Below are 19,775 nucleotides of genomic sequence, written 5' to 3'. Positions count from 1 at the left end.
AATGGCAATCACTTTTACCTACAAAGGACACACAGCTAAGTAGTTAGCTTCCTATTAGCAAATTTAATTTTACATTAAATTCCATATTGTGTAAAAAACCACAAAAAAAATTCCTGCCCTTTTCTGACTTTGAGCCCCTGCCCCTCTATAATCATGTGCACGTCCCTGATACTTGTTATGCGTCATCATTACATAAATGACAAGGGAGGAGCTTTATTGCAACGTGTGACCACTTGGTGGCAGCAAAGCAACGTGAAGAAGAAAAAGGAACAGGCGGGGCCAAATGAAGCTTCGGTCACTTGAGCTAAGATGGCGGACGTAGAGGGTGAGTCTTCATGTTCTCCGCAGACTTTTTCCCCATTTCAACCCTTTTCCTCCTCTCTGTCAGCTGATTGCCTGATTTCTGAGGTCCTAATCGAAATTTTACTTACCTTAAGCAAGTAATTCGATCCTGTAAAATCGATCGCCATCGATTATTGAACGGTGAAATTAACACGTGTACACACCGTGTCCTACTTCGATGTTCAAAGCGGCTTATTTCTGTTTTCTTGTCTTGTTTCCTCTTTTCGTCCTTTTTTTCTTCTTTATCTAACCCAACCGAAGTGACTTCCATTACGCGTTTGCTGAAAATGGTCGCTCGGAGTCGGGTGGCCCGTTAGCATCGTTAGCATGTAGTAGCTATCTACCACGTGTTGCTGCACAGACCACGTGGGCCAAAGATGAAGCATCTCACAGCGGCTATTTTATTTAAAAGTCTGGTTGAGTGAATTGACGATCATTTTGGCGTTTTACTTAGACTTCGTCGATGGCACGTAGCGTTTGTTTGATTGATTGAGACTTTTAGTAGTAGATTGCACAGTACAGTATATATTCCGTACAATTGACCACTAAATGGTAACACCCGAATAAGTTTTTCAACTTGTTTAAGTCGGGGTCCACTTAAATTGATTCATGATCCAGATATATACTATCATCATAATAGTCATTACACAAGATAATCATCAGAGTTTATACATTGAATAAGTACATTATTTACAATCCGGGATGTGGATGGGGGCTGGGGTTAGGTTTGGTTGTTATCATCACTTCAGTCATCAACAATTGAGAACAGAGAAATGGACATTAAAACAGTGTAGGTCTGACTTGGTAGGATATGTACAATAAGTAGTGGTCATAGAGAGAGAGAGAAAGTTTAGAAAGCATAAGAAAAAGTATCTACATTTGATTATTAACAATCCAGGGAGGGTGTTAGTTTAGGGTTGAAGTTGCCTGGAGGTGTACTTTTATTGCGGTTTTGAAGGAGGATAGAGATGCACTTTCTTTTACACCTGTTGGGAGCGCATTCCATACTGATGTCGCATAAAAAGAGAATGAGTTAAAGGCCTACTGAAATGAATTTTTTTTATTTAAACGGGGATAGCAGATCTATTCTATGTGTCATACTTGATCATTTCGCGATATTGCCATATTTTTGCTGAAAGGATTTAGTATAGAACAACGACGATAAAGATTGCAACTTTTGGTATCTGATAAAAAAAAGGCTTGCACCTACCGGAAGTAGCGTGACGTAGTCAGTTGAACATATACGCAAAGTTCCCTATTGTTTACAATGATGGCCGCATGAAGTGAGAGAGATTCGGACCGAGAAAGCGACAATTTCCCCATTAATTTGAGCGAGGATGAAAGATTTGTGGATGAGTAAAGTGCAAGTGAAGGACTAGTGGGGAGTTGAAGCTATTCAGATAGGGAAGATGCTGTGAGAGCCGGGGGTGACCTGATATTCAGCTGGGAATGACTACAACAGTAAATAAACACAAGACATATATATACTCTATTAGCCACAACACAACCAGGCTTATATTTAATATGCCACAAATTAATCCTGCATAAAAACACCTGCGTGTTTGTTATGCTAGCTCCTAGCTCCTCTGCTAGCTCCTAGCTCCATAGAACACGCCAATACAATTCAAACACCTGATCAACACACACAATCACTCAGCCCAAAAGACCGTTTACCTAACCCACGGTTCATAAAGCTTATATATTTTTAAAAAGTTACGTACGTGACGCGCACATACGGTCAAGTTATCGAATGTTTAGCAGCCAAGGCTGCATACTCACGGTACCTGATATTCAGCTGGGAATGACTACAACAGTAAATAAACACAAGACATATATATACTCTATTAGCCACAACACAACCAGGCTTATATTTAATATGCCACAAATTAATCCTGCATAATAACACCTGCGTGTTTGTTATGCTAGCTCCTAGCTCCTCTGCTAGCTCCTAGCTCCATAGAACACGCCAATACAATTCAAACACCCGATCAACACACACAATCACTCAGCCCAAAAGACCGTTCACCTAACCCAAGGTTCATAAAGCTTATATATTTTTAAAAAGTTACGTACGTGACGCGCACGTACGGTACGGTACGTGTTATGCTAGCTCCTAGCTCCTCTGCTAGCTCCTAGCTCCATAGAACACGCCAATACAATTCAAACACATGATCAACACACACAATCACTCAGCCCAAAAGACCGTTCACCTAACCCAAGGTTCATAAAGCTTATATATTTAAAAAAAGTTACGTACATACGCAAAAAAAAGCCAAAGCTGCATACTCACAGTAGCACGTCTGCGTCTTTGTCATCCAAATCAAAGTAATCCTGGTAAGAGTCTGTGTTGTCCCAGTTCTCTACAGGCGTCTGTGTATCCAAATCAAAAGTCCTCCTGGTTAGAGTCTCTGTTATCCGAGTTCTTCCATCTTGACTGCATCTTTCGGGAATGTAAACAAAGAAGCGCCGGCTGTGTACTGTTGTGGCTGACTACGTTCGAAAAATACGTCCATTTCGCACCGACAACTTTCTTCTTTGCTTGCTCGGCTTCCTTCTCCATAATGCAATGAACATGATTGAAACAGATTCACGAACACAGATGTCCAGAATACTGTGGAATTATGAAATGAAAACAGAGCTTTTTCGTATCGGCTTCAATGTGGAAGGCATACCCGTGTTCGTCGGGCTACGTCACACGCATACGTCATCCTCAGAGGCGTTTCGAACCGGAAGTTTAGCGGCAAATTTAAAATGTCACTTTATAAGTTAACCCGGCCGTATTGGCATGTGTTATAATGTTAAGATTTCATCATTGATATATAAACTATCAGACTGCGTGGTCGGTAGTAGTGGGTTTCAGTAGGCCTTTAAGACCTTTTGTTAGATCGGAATCTGGGTTTAATGTGGTTAGTGGAGCTCCCCCTGGTGTTGTGGTTATGGTGGTCATTTACGTTAAGGAAGTAGTTTGACATGTACTTCAGTATCAGGGAGGTGTAGCTGATTTTATAGACTAGACTCAGTGCACTTTGAAGAAGTGGGTAGGAGTGAGGTGTGATCTGGGGTGGAGGTCTAGAAGTAATCTGACTAGCTTGTACTGGGATGTTTGGAGTTTAGATTTGAGGGTTTTGGAGGTGCTAGGGTACCAGGTGCATGCGTAATCGAAAAAGGATTGAACGAGAGTTCCCGCTAGAATCCTAATGGTGCTTTTGTTGACCAGAGAGGAGATTCTATAGAGAAATCTTGTTCGTTGGTTGACCTTTTTGATTACCTTGGTTGCCATTTTATCACAGGAAAGATTAGCCTCTAGAATGGAACCTAGGTAGGTGACCTCATCTTTCCTGGTGATAACAATGTCACCCACTTGTCACATGAATTGATTTCCATGAATTGATTTACCTGGACCCCGACTTAAACAAGTTGAAAACCTTATTCGGGGGTTACCATTTAGTGGTCAATTGTACGGAATATGTACTGTACTGTGCAAACTACTAATAAAAGTTTCAATCAATCAAAAAACGTGACATGGTCGATGGCACGTAGGGTCACGTGTGTTTTGTGTTGTGCAGTATCCCTGAAGAAGAAGAAGAAAAGATCGAAACAAGATGATGTGGGGGTTAGTGTCAGGTGTGCACATTAATTACGTGTTGCAAGAGTCAGACTAAAAGGGTTTATGTCAACAGGAAATTCAGCAGAGCGGAGATTTCTTCATCCAACCAGAAAGCAAAGTTCCCGTCTTAGACACGTCTCAGTGGCCCCTCCTCCTGAAGGTAACCCCCTGCTGAGAGAGTGTGTGTGTGTGTGTGTGTGTGTGTGTGTGTGACGTGATGAACTTGTTTATCCATTCGCTGAGCGGCGTCCGGCGGAGCCCGATATTCTGCTCCCGTTCTGGGGGCAGAGTCTCTCTGCGTTTCAGGATGTTTTTCGGCGTTCTGCCGGATGGCGCTTGACTCGTACGAGTGGATGGCTCTGTTGGCGTCTGCCGAGACGACCGGAACGTTCTGATCACACAAGCGAGTGCGCAGTCGGCGGCGTGATGCACGGACAGGAAGTAATGCTGTGTCTTCTCTGCAGAACTTTGACAGGCTGAACGTGCGCACGTGTCACTACACGCCGCTTCTCAGCGGCAGCAACCCCCTGAAGAGGAACATCCAAGACTATGTCAGGTGAGGTCGCTGCACTCCACGTCCACCTTTAGCAGGAAGTCACCCCTGCCCTCATCCTCCTTGCAGGTCCGGCTTCATCAACCTGGACAAGCCCTCCAACCCGTCCTCCCACGAGGTGGTGGCGTGGGTTCGGCGGATCCTGCGCGTGGAGAAAACTGGTCACAGCGGGACGCTGGACCCCAAAGTCACTGGCTGTCTGATCGTGTGCGTGGACCGGGCCACGCGGTTGGTCAAATCCCAGCAGAGCGCAGGTAGGTCGTCCGGACGCCTTCCGACGGGAAGCCCAAAGGCAGATTCTGGTGGATCGTGTCTGGCTGCCCCGTCACAATAAAAGCGCGGCACCTGCCCTCACTCCTCTGCTGTGTCGCAGGGAAGGAGTACGTGGGAATTGTTCGGCTGCACAACGCTATCGAGAGCGAGCAGACGTTGGCGAGGGTAAGTCCGTACAATGACAAGAGACGGCGCTCTGACGCTCAGGTTATGTGACTTGTCCACAGGGACTGGAGACGCTGACGGGCGCCTTGTTCCAGCGGCCGCCGCTCATCGCCGCCGTCAAGCGGCAGCTGAGAGTGCGGACCATCTATGAGAGCAAGCTGGTGGAGTACGACCCGGACAGGAGACTCGGTAAGACCACACCCTAGTTCGCACGTCTCAGCCGCCATGCGGGGTCAAATGTCACCGCCTGTCTTCCAGGCATCTTCTGGGTCAGCTGCGAGGCGGGAACCTACATCAGGACCCTGTGTGTCCACCTGGGCCTCCTCCTGGGGGTCGGCGGTCAGATGCAGGAGCTCAGGAGAGTCCGCTCGGGGGTCATGGGGGAGAAGGTGGGTAACTTCCTGTTCTGGCCTCGCCCACCAAAGTGTTGAGTTCATTCCGACTGGCTGTGTCCGAATGTTAATTAAACTTTGGAAGAGCAATCAAGCGTCTCACATGTTGGAAGTTGTTCCGACGTCTGAGTGCTGACATGTGGACCTGTGTTTTCAGGACAACCGGGTTTAGAAGTTGTAACCTCTTAGTACTGACATGTCAGTGTTGGTCCTAGGAATTTTCAAAATGGTCTCCCAGGGACCCCATCGAGTCTTAAAAATGGGGTTCCACAGTACAGTTAGGGGTCCCACTGTTTTGTAACTGTGTTGAAAATAAATGATAAATGTATGCCTTATCTTGTTATATATCACATTCTATATTGTGTTTTGGGAAAAGGTTGTCATAAGCGTTACTTAATTCATTAAAAAAATTACACAAAAGAAAACACATTTTTATGCATATGTTATAAACATTCATTCACTTCCTTCCTTCGTGGATCTAAACTTTACCGCTGCTGGTATTTTGTCTATTTTCATTTAATAAGTTGTAGGTGTATTTATTTCAGTATTAAAGTGTAAAGTTTTTTGCTTTAGTCATGAAATGATAATGGTGTGCCAGGGCATTGATGCATATGACAAATTTAATTGATTATTCACACCTGTATGTAGATCATCAGTTGTTTAAAAACCGCCACATCTACAATTTCATGGCAAATAATGCCAACAAACTTAGAATTTGGCGAGTTAGTTTCAATGTCATTTAATACAGTGGCGTCTAGCATTTCATCTCTGGCTTCGTGATGGCCATAAGCTGTGTGTTCCCCTTTAAGAATGGCAAAATGTGGGATGAGTGACGTGTGTAAGTGAGTAGGCAAGTTAGGAGAGGGAGTGCTAGCATTTTCAGGAGTGTTAATAGCATGGTGGATGTCCACTTGGCTTTGCGGAAAACAGAGTTGTAACAAAAAGAGGGCCGCGCCATTCCCCGCTCTCCTCGACCACGGTCTGGGAGCAGACAAGCAGGAAAGGTGTAACATGTTTGTTGGTGCCTTGTGAGGCTGGATCTTTGAAAATTAGTGCACCTGGTCATAAATGTGTTCTTTTTCTTAACCCGTTTACATGGCGTACAAAACATCTTTCCATTGTCATAAGTGAGCTATTTGCTGAAAAGTGGCTCCTGAAGCCACTTTCCATTGATGCGTCGCTTCTTGGGTTTATTCCTCCCCATGACGAAAACAATAACACGTGGGAGTCCTAACACCGGAAATGCAGTATTTGTGAAAGATAAAACTTTAGGCGATTCAAAATTTAAGAAATTCTCAGTACTGGCATGTGTCCTCAGGACAACCTGGTTTAGAAGTTGTAAACATTTTAGTACTGACGTGTGTCCTCAGGACCACCTGGTGACCATGCACGACTTGCTGGACGCCCAGTGGCAGTTTGACCACAACAAGGACGAGACGTATCTCAGGAGGGTCGTTTTTCCCCTGGAGAAGCTGCTGGTGTCGTACAAGCGTTTGGTGATGAAGGACAGCGCCGTGAGTCTTTCTTCTTCGCCTGGCCGCTACCGCATCGCTCGCATGCACCACAAACCCACCTGGTCACTTGTACGCAGGTCAACGCCATTTGCTACGGCGCCAAGATCATGCTGCCTGGCCTCCTCCGCTACGAAGACGGCATTGAGGTCAACCAGGACATTGTGGTCATCACCACCAAGGGTGAAGCTATCTGTACAGGTGTGTGCGCGCCAGTGTGTGGGTGTGTACGAAATGTGTGTGGTTGTGTGCGCGCGTATTAGGGGGTGTGGGTGTGTACTAAATGTGTGTGCGTATTAGGGGATGTGGGTGTGTACTAAATGTTTGTGTGCGCATATTAGAGGGGGCTGCGCGTGTACTTGGGGGTATGTACTAAATGTGTGTGCCACATGATGACTGGTGTAGCAGCAGCAGGAGCTCCTGGGCTGTGATGACTTGCTATCTACCATCCTTGTCTGATGGCATAGTTGTCCTACGTACTGTTAGCATGCTCCCAGACCCTCCATGCGCGTGCTAACAGTCCTCTGTTTGCACCAGCTGTGGCGCTCATGACCACGGCCGTCATCTCCACGTGCGACCACGGCGTGGTGGCCAAGATCAAGAGGGTCATCATGGAGCGAGACACCTACCCCAGGAAGTGGGGGCTGGGACCTAAGGTAGGTACTGCAGTACTGTCAGTCTAGTCTTACAACAAAGAATGATTATCACTAATATGACTGTTTACTGTCTTGTCGGCTGTGTTTGATGGACAAAATCAATCATCCATAACTCAAGTGACTATCATACATTTAGTAGTACAACAAAGAATGATGATCAATAATATGACTGCTTACTGTCTTGTTGGCCATGTTTGGTGGTCATAATCAATAATCCATAACTCAAGTGACTAACATCGCCAACATTCGAGCCTCGTTCTTCACACAAGTGGAACAAAAGAGCAGAGAACTCTTAACACTCCAGTAAAATAATAATGCATCAAATTCAATGGTATGAATTATTGACAAGGCTTCAAATATTTCACTTTGATCATGTCTGGGCAGGCATGTTTTTTTCTGTCCATAGTCTGAAATCAGTTTTTATCTCTGTAAAAATATATAAAATTATTTTTCGTTTTTTTCCTATCTACAATGTGTTAAAATCTTGATCCGTCTCTTTGCCATTACTGCCAGCAACTACGCTTTTCCCGTAATGAGTAAGATTTTTGATAATCCAGTGGTCAAAACAGCGGTTTTCAGTTAAAAATGATGAACTTTAAAGAATTAAGCTATATTTCCCAGTAGTTAGGTAGTAGCTTTGCTACTTTTTAAACAAGTAGCGATTTCTGTAGCTTAGCTATTTTTAGACCCATGTAGTGGTTGGCTAAGCTACATGATTGTGGCAGACATGTGATGACTTTTGCTACAGTATAGCCTGTCTAAATGCCCAATTTCATTTTCATTGGTATTTTACAACAAGACAATAGCTGACATTTTGTTCATTATTTCTACTGTTTTGACATTGAATAGTTAAATCATTTTGAAAGTAATGTGTAAATGTCAATAAGTAGATGGACCATCTGTGGCTGTGAAGTGAACACTAGTAATCTTCCTTAGATTTTTCTTTTAGCGATGTAGACTATGTCCAGGAAACCCACACTGCGTCTATTTGATAAGGATAACCCATTCATTTGAGTTGTTTACCATGTAAGCCCAAATCAAAACTGGAAGAGGTGGAATGCACGTTTAAGAACACACGTAATTGTGGCAGACATGTGATGACTTTTGCTACATTATAGCCTGTCTAAAGGCTTCATTTCATTGTCATTGGTGTTTTACAACAAGACAGTAGCTGACATTTTGTTTATTATTTCTACTATTTATATTTCAACATTGAAGTAATTACAATAATTTTGAAACAAACAAGTTCATAGTCTCACAATTAAGTCAAGTCACTTACTTTGCGCTGACCACAGACATGTGGTCTAGTAGGACCACAGAACCGTACATGTGTGACAGTCCATTACATGGACAAAAAGTGCCTGCCTGCAAATTTATTTTTTATCTGAGTTTGATACATTTTGTATTTGCACAGCTATGTTATTTATTTTCTGTAATATTTTTCTATTTTATCTATGTAACTAAACAGTTTCATTTCTGTGCTGTTAATACCCATCTCGACTAACTGGGTTAATAAAGGTGCCACTGACTGTTTACAGTGCAGTTGTCATCCACTTCCAGTTCAGTGAATTTCGCTCAAAAATGAATATCTTTATTTGTATACTTTCACCGGAAAATATATCGAGATATATATCGAGTTTAAGTAAAAATATATTGATACTTTTTCGTCCGTATCGCCCAGCCCTAGTTCCATCTGGTGCAGTAGTACTTGCAGTACTACACATTGTAGTACTGCAAGTATTGCATCTTGTGCAATAGTACACTCTGTAGTACTGCAAGTATTGCATCTGGTGCAGTAGTACTACTGCGAGTGTTGCGTCAGAGAGACTGAGGAGGTGAAATGTGTTTTGTCAGGCGAGTCAGAAGAAGATGATGATCCAGAAAGGACTTTTGGACAAACATGGCAAACCTAACGGCAGCACACCTGACCAGTGGAAGAGTGGCTACGTGGACTACAGGTGAGACGTGCGCTACAGGTGTTGTACGTGTGTATGTTGTACTGTATACAATAGGAAAGGAATTCATATGGCTCCATTTGTGGCACTTTACCTGACACGTGAAAGGTGACAAATTTCTGCAAATGTGGCAATTCCACCTTTTTACCACAGAATCAGTTGCTATGTAAAGTGGCGCTGTCCGTCATTTCCAGCAGACTGCATTGCCAAATGATTAACCCCGCCCAGGAATGGAAGCATATGAATCCCTCCCCCTATGTGGACTAGAGGTGCAGACGGTTATCCCTCCCTGAGCTGAAGTGTTCTGGGAGGGAGTCGGTCTGCTAGAAGGAAGTTCAGAGCAGCTCGTCGACTTTGCTGCTCGCAAACTCTCAGCGGCTCTGACGACAGCGTCACGCCGTTGTCACGGCAACATGCACGCCTCAGACTCTTGATACTAAAATGTCACTCTTCCCGCCTGCAGCAGCAGCGGTGCCTCCAAAGGGGCGGAGCCATGCGCCACACCCGCCAAGGTGAGTTACCTGTCCGTAAAGATGAATGCGCACTTTTCCAACACCTGCTGTCTCCTGCAGAGGAAGCGAGACGAGGCGGACACGGACGCCACTCCGTCTTCCCAGCACAAAGACAAGAAGAAGAAGAAGAAGAAACAGGAGGACCCTGAGGAGGCGGTGCCAGAGGAGGCGGTGCCAGAGGAGGCGGGGGCGGAGCCTGAGACAGAGGTGAGTGCTTAGGAAGGTGAAGATGTGACCAGAGAGCAAAACGTCTGATGGAATTTCCGTTGCAGCCTGAAAGTAGCAAGAAGAAGAAAAAAAAGAAGAAACAGAAAGAAGACTCTGACTGACAAGCCCTGCCCACTCCTCGCCTTGCTGCTAAGCATTGTGGGATGTGAAAATTGTACATTTAGTTTTTATAAATTTTATGTTTCATTTGTAAATAAAAGTGTTCTTTTTTTCATCGCGTGGTCGTTTAATGATTGAAGATTCACTCACTAACATTTTGTAAAAACACAATCCTGTAAGATTAATGAAGGATTTATTCAAATGTCCATCCATCCATCCATTTTCTACCGCTTGTCGCGGGGGGGTGCTGGAGCCTATCTCCACTGCATTCGGGCGGAAGGCGGGGTACACCCTGGACAAGTCGCCACCTCATCGCAGGGCCAACACAGATAGACAGTCACACACTAGGGCCAATTTTTAGTGTTGACAATCAACCTATCCCCAGGTGCATGTCTTTGGAGGTGGGAGGAAGCCCACGCAGTAACGGGGAGAGCATGCAAACTCCACTCAGAAAGATCCAGAGTGCAGGATCTAACCCAGGACCTTTGTATTGTGAGGCAGACGCACATTATCCAAATGTGTTGAAGATTAATATCCACGATGCAAGGCAACAAATATCCTGCAATATTTATAATCCTTGTGTTTTCAAATGTTTTTTTCAGATTATTCGTGTTAAATAGCTTCTTTTAATTAATTTTTTGAAACGCTCCAATATTTGACAAAAATGTGAGAATGTTATAGAAGAAGAGTATGGTTAACATCTACCTTTTTATCGGAGTGAAATTTTCTAAAGCAAACATTTGCAGTTGAAGAAGCGTCTGCATAAAAGTAATATCTGATTCATCACACGCATACACATGTAAATATATGTATGTAAAAAGAAGCACATACTTATTAATATAGCCTTGGGTGAAATCTCAGCATTAAGTAAAAAATATTTAATTCACCTTTAAAGTAAAATATTTCCTGCATCCTTAATAGTGAAAGTAATACAAGCTGACAGTTGATTTGAAGCTACTAAATGTGTATTTCACTAGAACTCCAACGTTCACATTGAGCGGCAGTTCGGATGATGTAGGGTTGCTCTTCCACCAGCAGAGGGAGAAATCATGCCGCTTTTTTATCGAGTATGGGTGATTCAGACAGGAAAAAACAATAGACCAATTGGAGTCAAGACCGTACAGCTCGCTTTTCCCACCGGAAAAATACATTCAGTCACACAGATGGAGTAAAAGATAATTGGCATGCTACCTGCTTTCTTTAGTTTAGCTAGCAGTAGGATTGAACGAGTTGATGGCGATGGCGAGCCCGTCAGTCCCGAGTCATTCACAGACGCGCGAATTAGGTCGATTCGTTCGCGCTTCACTACCCGACACCACCGAAGAAGAAAACCAGGAAGTCAACAAGCGTCGATCACATGGAAGGTGAAACTATTTTTTTTTACCCTTAAATAACTCCTTACGTTGGTTTTATCGTACGAATAATGTCGCCGTTTTGTCTGACTTCAATAACTTCATAATGTGGCTATTTTGAGCGCTTAACAAATTAGTCAGAGGCATTTATTTTTGCTTGGCAGGAAATGCTCTTAATATGTAAAAATGATAACTTAGAAAAGGACACGACCAATTAAAGCACAACACCAAAAGTGTAGACAAACCCACACTTTACTATTAATACTTGTTAGAAGTGTACACACACATGAACTATTAATACATGTTTAAAGACACGATAGGCTCCAGCGACCCCATAAGGCAGTGGTTTTCAAATGGGGGTACGCGTACCCCTGGGGGTACTTGAAGGTATGCCAAGGGGTACGTAATATTTTTTTTAAATGTCTGTCAAAAAGAACTGTGAAAAGAAATGCAACAATGAAATATTCAGTGTTGACAGCTAGATTTTTTGTGGACATGTTCCATAAATATTGATGTTAAAGATTTCTTTTTTTGTGAAGAAATGTTTAGAATTAAGTTCATGAATCCAGATGGATCTCTATTACAATCCCCAAAGAGGGCACTTTAAGTTGATGATTACTTCTATGTGTAGAAATCTTTATTTATAATTGAATCACTTGTTTATTTTTCAACAAGTTTGTAGTTATTTTTATATATTTTTTTCCAAATAGTTCAAGAAAGACCACAACAAATGAGCAATATTTTGCACTGTTATACAATTTAATAAATCAGAAACTGATGACATAGTGCTGTATTTTACTTCTTTATCTCTTTTTTTCAACCAAAAATGCTTTGCTCTGATTAGGGGGTACTTGAATTAAAAAAATGTTCACAGGGGGTACATCACTGAAAAAAGGTTGAGAACCACTGCCATAAGGGACAAGCGGTAGGAAATGGATGGATGGAGAGGCAGCAAACACAGCTAGCTAGTGAGCATGCGCAGCAAGGCATGATGGGAACACGGACGTCCATTCATCCATCCATCCATCCATCCAATTACTACCGCTTGTCCCGTTCGGGGTCGCGGGGGGTGCTATCTCAGCTGCATTCGGGTGGAAGACGGGGTACACCCTGGACAAGTCGCCACCTCATCATAGGGCCAACACAGATAGACAACATTCACATTCACACACTAGGGACCATTTAGTGTTGCCAATCGTGTTATGTTTTATTCCGATAACTTAATACATATGTTATATTGTTAGAACTGTTTAATATCTTTGTTAAGATTTGAAAACTTTTTTGAAGACTTGCTCAAAATTAATTGAGTAAAAGTGAATGTTATGATTTTGTCAACTTCAATTTGTATCTCAAAATATCCTTATATTGAGGTACTCTTTTGTTGATGTACTCCCAAGTTGAGGTACTCTTTTGTTTAGGTACTCTTAAGTTGAGGTACTGTTAAGGTAATACAAAAACCTTGATGACAACTTGTATGAGTGCAATCCAAAAAATGTGAAAGCAACAAAGAAAGAAGTGTACAGCGAACACACCGTGTGTCTTTTGCTGCCATCAGGTGACGTCACAAACAGGAAGGGCTCAGCTCTAACAGGAAGTGCGCGCAAGATCAAAGACAATGCCGCCGACTGGCACAACCTGATGCTGCGCTGGGAGAAAGCGAATGACGAAGGTTTCGCCATCGCCACCAACATCGTCAACCTGAGGCGCAGCAGGTGAGCGGATGTAATATTTTACTTTTGACTCTTGCTACGTATGGATCAAGAACGAGTGTGTTTGTAAACAAAAACAATGCATTTTGTTTTCCAAAATAAAGATTAACATTTTCAATCAGCTTTCTTTTCTCAGAAAACAATAAGTTTTGTTACCATTTCAATAAGTTTTGTTTGCGTTTGAGTTTGAAATCTTTTTTCTCCTATTTCTAATCTATTATTTTTGTTTACAAATCTTTTTTCTCTTCATACAATTTAGATAAATGTCAAAACCATTATTCATTTTTTACAAATCCTTACGATGTTAAATGTGTTATTTTTAAATTCATTATTTTTATTTACAAATATTTGTAAACATTTTTAGATTTATTAGTTTTATTTACTAATCTTTCTAAAACTTTAAATCCATTATTTTTGTTTGGAAAACATTTTTTAAATCCTTAAATCATTATTTATGTTTACAAATAGTTTTGTAATTTTGGTAGTAATTATTTTTATTTACAAATATTTTTAAGTCATTATTTTTGTTTACAGATCCATTTACGAATCTTAAATAATTTTGTCTACAAATGTAATTTTGATTTTTAAATCATTATTTTTTAGTTACAATAGTTTTTTAATTATTTTGGTTTACAATTTTTTTTACTTCATTGTTTTTGTTGACAAATATTTTTTTTTGTAAATTCATTATTTTTGTTGGAAAATAATAATACAAAAATATATCCATTATTTTGGTTTACAAACATTTTTTGTTAATAAATAAATACGTATACATCTGTTTTATTTTGAAGTGCATTATTTTGTAAAGTGCATATATAAAATATATATTTTGTTGTGGGTGCAGCGGGCAGACGGTGGAACAGTCGTCATCAGAACATGCAGCCATCACAGCACAGCTGCAGCAGGAATGTGGCAGGCTGCAAGACATCGTCGACAAAATGGTAGAAATTGTCCACTAAATGGTAGAAATTGTCCATCAAATGGTAGAAATTGTCCACTAAATTGTAGAAATTGTCCATCAAATGGTAGAATTTGTCCACTAAATCGTAGAAATTGTCCATCAAGTGGTAGAAATTGTCCACTTAATGGTAGAAATTGTCCACTAAATTGTAAAAATTGTCCACCAAGTGGTAAAAATTGTCCATCAAATGGTAGAAATGGTCCATCAAATGGTAGAAATTGTCCACCAGGTTGTAGAAATTGGCCACCAAGTGGTAGACATTTTCCATCAAATGGTATAAATTGGACCCAAGTGTTAGAAATTGTCCACCAGGTTGTAGAAATTGGTCACCAAGTGGTAGAAATGGTCCACTTTAACATTTGACAACAAAACAATTATACACTTATTTAATAATAACACATTTACATTTGACTACAAAACAATTACACACAATATACATGTATACCTACGGTATATATACATATGTGTATGTATGTATATATATATATATATATATACCTATACTCTATATACCTATATATATATATATATATATATATATATATATATATATATATATATATATATATATATATATATATACAGTATATATATATATATATATATATATATATATATATATATATATATTCCTAAACTCTATATACATATATATATATATATATATATTTTTTTTTTAATATTTGTACCTTTACTGTATATACCTTCATATACGTATGTGTATATATATATATATATATATTAGGGGTGTAACGGTACGTGTATTTGTATTGAACCGTTTCGGTACAGGGGTTTCGGTTCGGTTCGTAGGTGTACCGAACGAGTTTCCACGCGAACATATTAAGTAGCCGCCTCCGCTTCCTTCTGCCTCTGTCTCTGTCAGGACTCTACACAGCACCCAGCATTGTCCCACCCACACAACCATCTGATTGGTTACAAACAGAGCGGTAACAGCCAATCAGCAGTGCGTATTCAGAGCGGTAACAGCCAATCAGCAGTGCGTATTCAGTGCGCATGTAGTCAGTGTTAAGCGTTTAGCAGGTAAGCATCAGGCATCGGACTTTCCCCAAATTATAATAAACACCTCCCAGTCAACTACTAGTAACATTACTATGAGCCCATTGACGTTCTAGAAACCTAAACGGCAGCTCAGCTCGCTCGCAGTCCTGGCTTGGGGTGAAGGCTAATTCGCTTTTAGCGTAACGTTAGCTCATTTTGCGGTGCGTGTGTGTGTGCGTGTGCGCATGTGTGTGTGTGTGTGTTACGGACAGCAAAGCCCTGTCTGTCTGTTATTTCACTTTACCTTCTTCTGTGTTGATTGAGCTGTGTTGAAGCTGCAAAAAAGGACATTACCGGTATGTTAAATGAAGAGTTTCTGTCTCTGATAGTTGATATAATAATGTAACTGCATAATTAAGCCTACATGAACTCCATGGTGTTCAGGGATGAATAGTCTCTCCTATTGCTATTGTACCATTTTTTCAGCTATAGTTACATTAATCATTAGTAATGCAGCAGCCTAGTTTTGAATGGCAGGGTCCCTGCTATCACATGTTGATAAAAATATAACATTTACATAATAAAAATCAACTACAGGCTTCCCAAATGCTGTAATAAATTAAGCATGATGAGTTGACTTGAAACTGTTTAATGTTGCACTTTTTATATGTAGAAGAAAAGTTTTGTCATTTTATTTAATCTGAGCAACAACTTGAGGCAGTTTAATGTTGATTAACGTGGGCAGAATTATTATAGTGTTCCCAATGTTAAAAAGATAAAGCCATTGTTTACAAATTTGGTAAATAAATAACCAAAACATTTATATTTTGTTGTTTTCTTACTGTACCGAAAATGAACCGAACCGTGACCTCTAAACCGAGGTACGTACCGAACCGAAATTTTTGTGTACCGTTATACCCCTAATATATATATACTGTATATATATATATATATATATACACAGTAGCGATCAAAACTTTACATACACTTGTAAAGAACATATTGTCAGGCGAGTATATGTATTGCCAATAATTTCTACAGATAGAGTGATAGAGTGATTGGAGCACATACTTGTTGGTCACAAAAAACATTCATAAAGTTTGGTTCTTTTCTGAGTATATTATGGGTCTGCTGAAAATGTGACCAAATCTGCTGGGTCAAAAGTATACATACAGCAATGTTAAAATTTGGTTACATGTCCCTTGGCAAGTTTCACTGCAATAAGGCGCTTTTAGTAGCCCTCCACAAGCTTCTGGCAAGCTTCTGGTTGAGTTTTTGACCACTCTTGTTGACAAAATTGGTGCAGTTCAGCTAAATTTGTTGGTTTTCTGACATGGACTTGTTTCTTCAGCATTGTCCACACGTTTAAGACAGGACTTTGGGAAGGCCATTCTAAAACCTTAATTCTAGCCTGATTTAGCCATTCCTTTACCACTTTTGGCGTGTGTTTGGGGTCATTGTCTTGTTGTCATTGTCTGCACCCAAGACCCAACCTCCGGGCTGATGATTTTAGGTTGTCCTGAAGAATTTGGAGGTAATCCTCCTTTTTCATTGTCCCATTTACTCTCTGTAAAGCACCAGTTCCATTGGCAGCAAAACAGGCCCAGAGCATAATACTACTGACGGTAGGAATGGTGTTCCTGGGATTAAAGGCCTCACCTTTTCTCCTCAAACATATTACTGGGTATTGTGGCCAAACAGCTCAATTTTTGTTTCATCTGACCACAGAACTTTCCTCCAGAAGGTCTTATCTTTGTCCATGTGATGTCATATATATATACCTTTTTGATTTTCCTGAGGGAACTCTCTTGAAGGAATCAATAAAGTATTATCTATATACCTATATATTGACCACTTAGTGGTAGAAAGTGACCACCATGTGGTAGAAATTGACCATCAAGTGGTAGAAATTGACCACCATGTGGTAGAAATTGTCCATCAAGTGGTAGAAATTGTCCATCAAATGGTAGAAATTGGCCACCAAGTGGTAGAAATTGGCCACCAAGTGGTAGAAATTGACCATCAATTGGTAGAAATTGACCACCATGTGGTAGAAATTGACCACCTATTGCTAGAAATTGACCACCAAGTGGTAGAAATTGACCACCAAGTCGTAGAAACTGACCACCAAGTGGTAGAAACTGTCCATCAAGTGGTAGAAATTGACCACCAAGTGGTAGAAATTGACCACCATGTGGTAGAAATTGACCACCAAGTGGTAGAAATTGTTTATCAAATGGTAGAAATTGTCCACCAAGTGGTAGAACTTGACCACCAAGCGGTAGAAAATGGCCGCCAAGTGGTAGAAATTGTTTATAAAATGGTAGAAATTGGCCATCAAGTGGTAGAAATTGTTTATCAAATGGTAGAAATTGGCCATCATGTGGTAGAAATTGGCCACCAAGTGGTAGAAATTGGCCAAGGGGTAGAAATTGACCACCAAGTGGTAGAAATTGTTTATCAAATGGTAGAAATTGTCCACCAAGTGGTAGAACTTGACCACCAAGTGGTAGAAAATGGCCACCAAGTGGTAGAAATTGTTTATAAAATGGTAGAAATTGGCCATCAAGTGGTAGAAATTGTTTATCAAATGGTAGAAATTGGCCATCATGTGGTAGAAATTGGCCACCAAGTGGTAGAAATTGGCCAAATGGTAGAAATTGACCATCAAGTGGTAGAACTTGTCCATCAAATGGTAGAAATTGTCCATCAAATGGTAGAAATTGGCCACCATGTGGTAGAAATTGACCAACAACATGGCGACAGATGTTTGTGTCTCCTTCCTGGCAGGCGGCCATCTTGTCCAAGATGCAGCGTCTGATGGCGTCCCAGCGAGGACTGGTGGACCTGGAAGACTTTCAGTTTGGATCTGAAGGCAGGAAGGTTCCTTTGTTCCACAGCTGGAGAACCAAACAATTTGGTTTGTTCTTTTTTTGTCTCACTAAACTCTGTGATTATCTTCTGTCATCCTTTCATCTCAATGCTGCCTACAATACATAGACAGACATGTAACATCATACATGTTCTATATAATGTGACAATACATGTTATATAATACGTGATACATGTTCTAGAACATATAATACATGTACTAGAATATATTATACAGGTCCTACAATATGGTATAAATGTTCTACAATATGTGATAATACATGTACTAGGATATATTATACCCGTTTTAGAAATTGTAATACATGTCCTAGAATATATAATACATGGTCTAGAATAAGTGATAATACATGTTCTAGAATATATTATAAATGTTCTACAATACGTAATACATGTTCTAGAAATTGTAATACATGTTCTAGAATATATAACATGGTCTATAATAAGTGATAATACAGTACATGCCCTAGAATATATTATACATGTCCTACAATATATAATACATGTACTACAATATATTTGACATGTTTTACAATATGTGATACATGTTCTAGAATATGTGATAATGCATGTACTATAATATATTATACATGTCCTACAATATGTAAGGTGGAATTCTTTCCTATTCTTGCTTGATGTACAGCTTAAGTTGTTCAACAATCCGGAGTCTGCGTTGTGGCAGATCTGGACTACAGGCAGGCCAGTCTAGTACCCACACTCTTTTACTATGAAGCCACGCTGTTGTAACACGTGGCTTGGCATTGTCTTGCTGAAATAAACAATCAATCAATCAATGTTTATTTATATAGCCCTAAATCACAAGTGTCTCAAAGGGCTGCACAAGCCACAACGACATCCTCGGTACAGAGCCCACATAAGGGCAAGGAAAAACTCACCCCAGTGGGACGTCGATGTGAATGACTATGAGAAACCTTGGAGAGGACCGCATATGTGGGTAACCCCCCCGCCCCCTCTAGGGGAGACCAAAAGCAATAGATGTCGAGTGGGTCTGACATAATATTGTGAATGTCCAGTCCATAGTGGATCCAACATATCAGCGAAAGTCCAGCCCATAGTGGATCCAACATATCAGCGAAAGTCCAGTCCATAGTGGATCCAACATAATAGTGAGAGTCCAGTCCATAGTGGGGCCAGCAGGAAACCATCCCGAGCGGAGACGGGTCAGCAGCGCAGAGATGTCCCCAACCGATGCACAGGCGAGCGGTCCACCCCGGGTCCCGACTCTGGACAGCCAGCACTTCATCTATGGCCACCGGACCTGTGTAACTCCCCCTCCACAAGGGAGAGGGGAGCAGAGGAGAAAAGAAAAGAAACGGCAGATCAACTGGTCTAAAAAGGGGGTCTATTTAAAGGCTAGAGTATACAAATGAGTTTTAAGATGGGACTTAAATGCTTCTACTGAGGTAGAGTCTCTAACTGTTACCGGGAGGGCATTCCAGAGTACTGGAGCCCGAATAGAAAACGCTCTATAGCCCGCAGAATTTTTTTGGGCTCTGGGAATCACTAATAAGCCGGAGTTCTTTGAACGCAGATTTCTTGCCGGGACATATG

The 19,775-nt window shown here is 41.0% G+C and overlaps 2 protein-coding genes and 2 non-coding genes across 4 annotated transcripts in view; all 4 read left to right on the top strand.

Annotated features, from left to right (window-relative positions):
- The first annotated feature begins 216 nt into the window (after positions 1–216).
- On the top strand, positions 217–10,408 carry dkc1 (dyskeratosis congenita 1, dyskerin). Its single transcript, XM_062042468.1, has 15 exons — positions 217–325; positions 3,909–3,955; positions 4,023–4,109; positions 4,414–4,505; positions 4,572–4,756; positions 4,876–4,940; positions 5,003–5,129; positions 5,199–5,329; positions 6,703–6,846; positions 6,924–7,044; positions 7,381–7,499; positions 9,354–9,457; positions 9,918–9,966; positions 10,027–10,173; positions 10,239–10,408. Exons 1-15 carry the CDS (start codon positions 310–312, stop codon positions 10,293–10,295), a joined length of 1,491 nt encoding a protein of 496 aa, XP_061898452.1. The 5' UTR covers positions 217–309; the 3' UTR covers positions 10,296–10,408.
- LOC133647557 (small nucleolar RNA SNORD17) lies at positions 4,159–4,348 on the top strand. The gene has a single exon (XR_009825738.1). It is a non-coding gene; the product is annotated as a small nucleolar RNA SNORD17 (small nucleolar RNA).
- Positions 7,228–7,307, top strand: LOC133647535 (small nucleolar RNA SNORD83). Its single transcript, XR_009825717.1, has one exon. It is a non-coding gene; the product is annotated as a small nucleolar RNA SNORD83 (small nucleolar RNA).
- A 1,144-nt stretch (positions 10,409–11,552) lies between the features above and the next one.
- Positions 11,553–19,775, top strand: part of cinp (cyclin dependent kinase 2 interacting protein) — a 15,795-nt gene continuing 7,572 nt past the window's right edge. The window contains exons 1-4 of the mRNA XM_062042467.1: positions 11,553–11,657; positions 13,201–13,357; positions 14,199–14,295; positions 18,105–18,234. Of these exons, the coding sequence (XP_061898451.1) occupies positions 11,651–11,657; positions 13,201–13,357; positions 14,199–14,295; positions 18,105–18,234 (391 nt within the window). The 5' untranslated portion in view covers positions 11,553–11,650. The remainder of the gene's footprint in view (positions 11,658–13,200; positions 13,358–14,198; positions 14,296–18,104; positions 18,235–19,775) is intronic.

The sequence above is a fragment of the Entelurus aequoreus genome, linkage group LG03 (genome assembly GCF_033978785.1).
Source record: "Entelurus aequoreus isolate RoL-2023_Sb linkage group LG03, RoL_Eaeq_v1.1, whole genome shotgun sequence".
Lineage (NCBI taxonomy): Eukaryota > Metazoa > Chordata > Actinopteri > Syngnathiformes > Syngnathidae > Entelurus > Entelurus aequoreus.
This window is presented reverse-complemented; position numbering and strand designations above follow the sequence as displayed.

Bases quoted from the DNA above. Each gene is read 5' to 3' on its own strand.
- dkc1 (XM_062042468.1), top strand. The intron at 4,757-4,875 runs GTAGGTCGTCCG...GCTGTGTCGCAG, and splicing joins CAAATCCCAGCAGAGCGCAG to GGAAGGAGTACGTGGGAATT. The intron at 7,500-9,353 runs GTAGGTACTGCA...GTGTTTTGTCAG, and splicing joins AGTGGGGGCTGGGACCTAAG to GCGAGTCAGAAGAAGATGAT.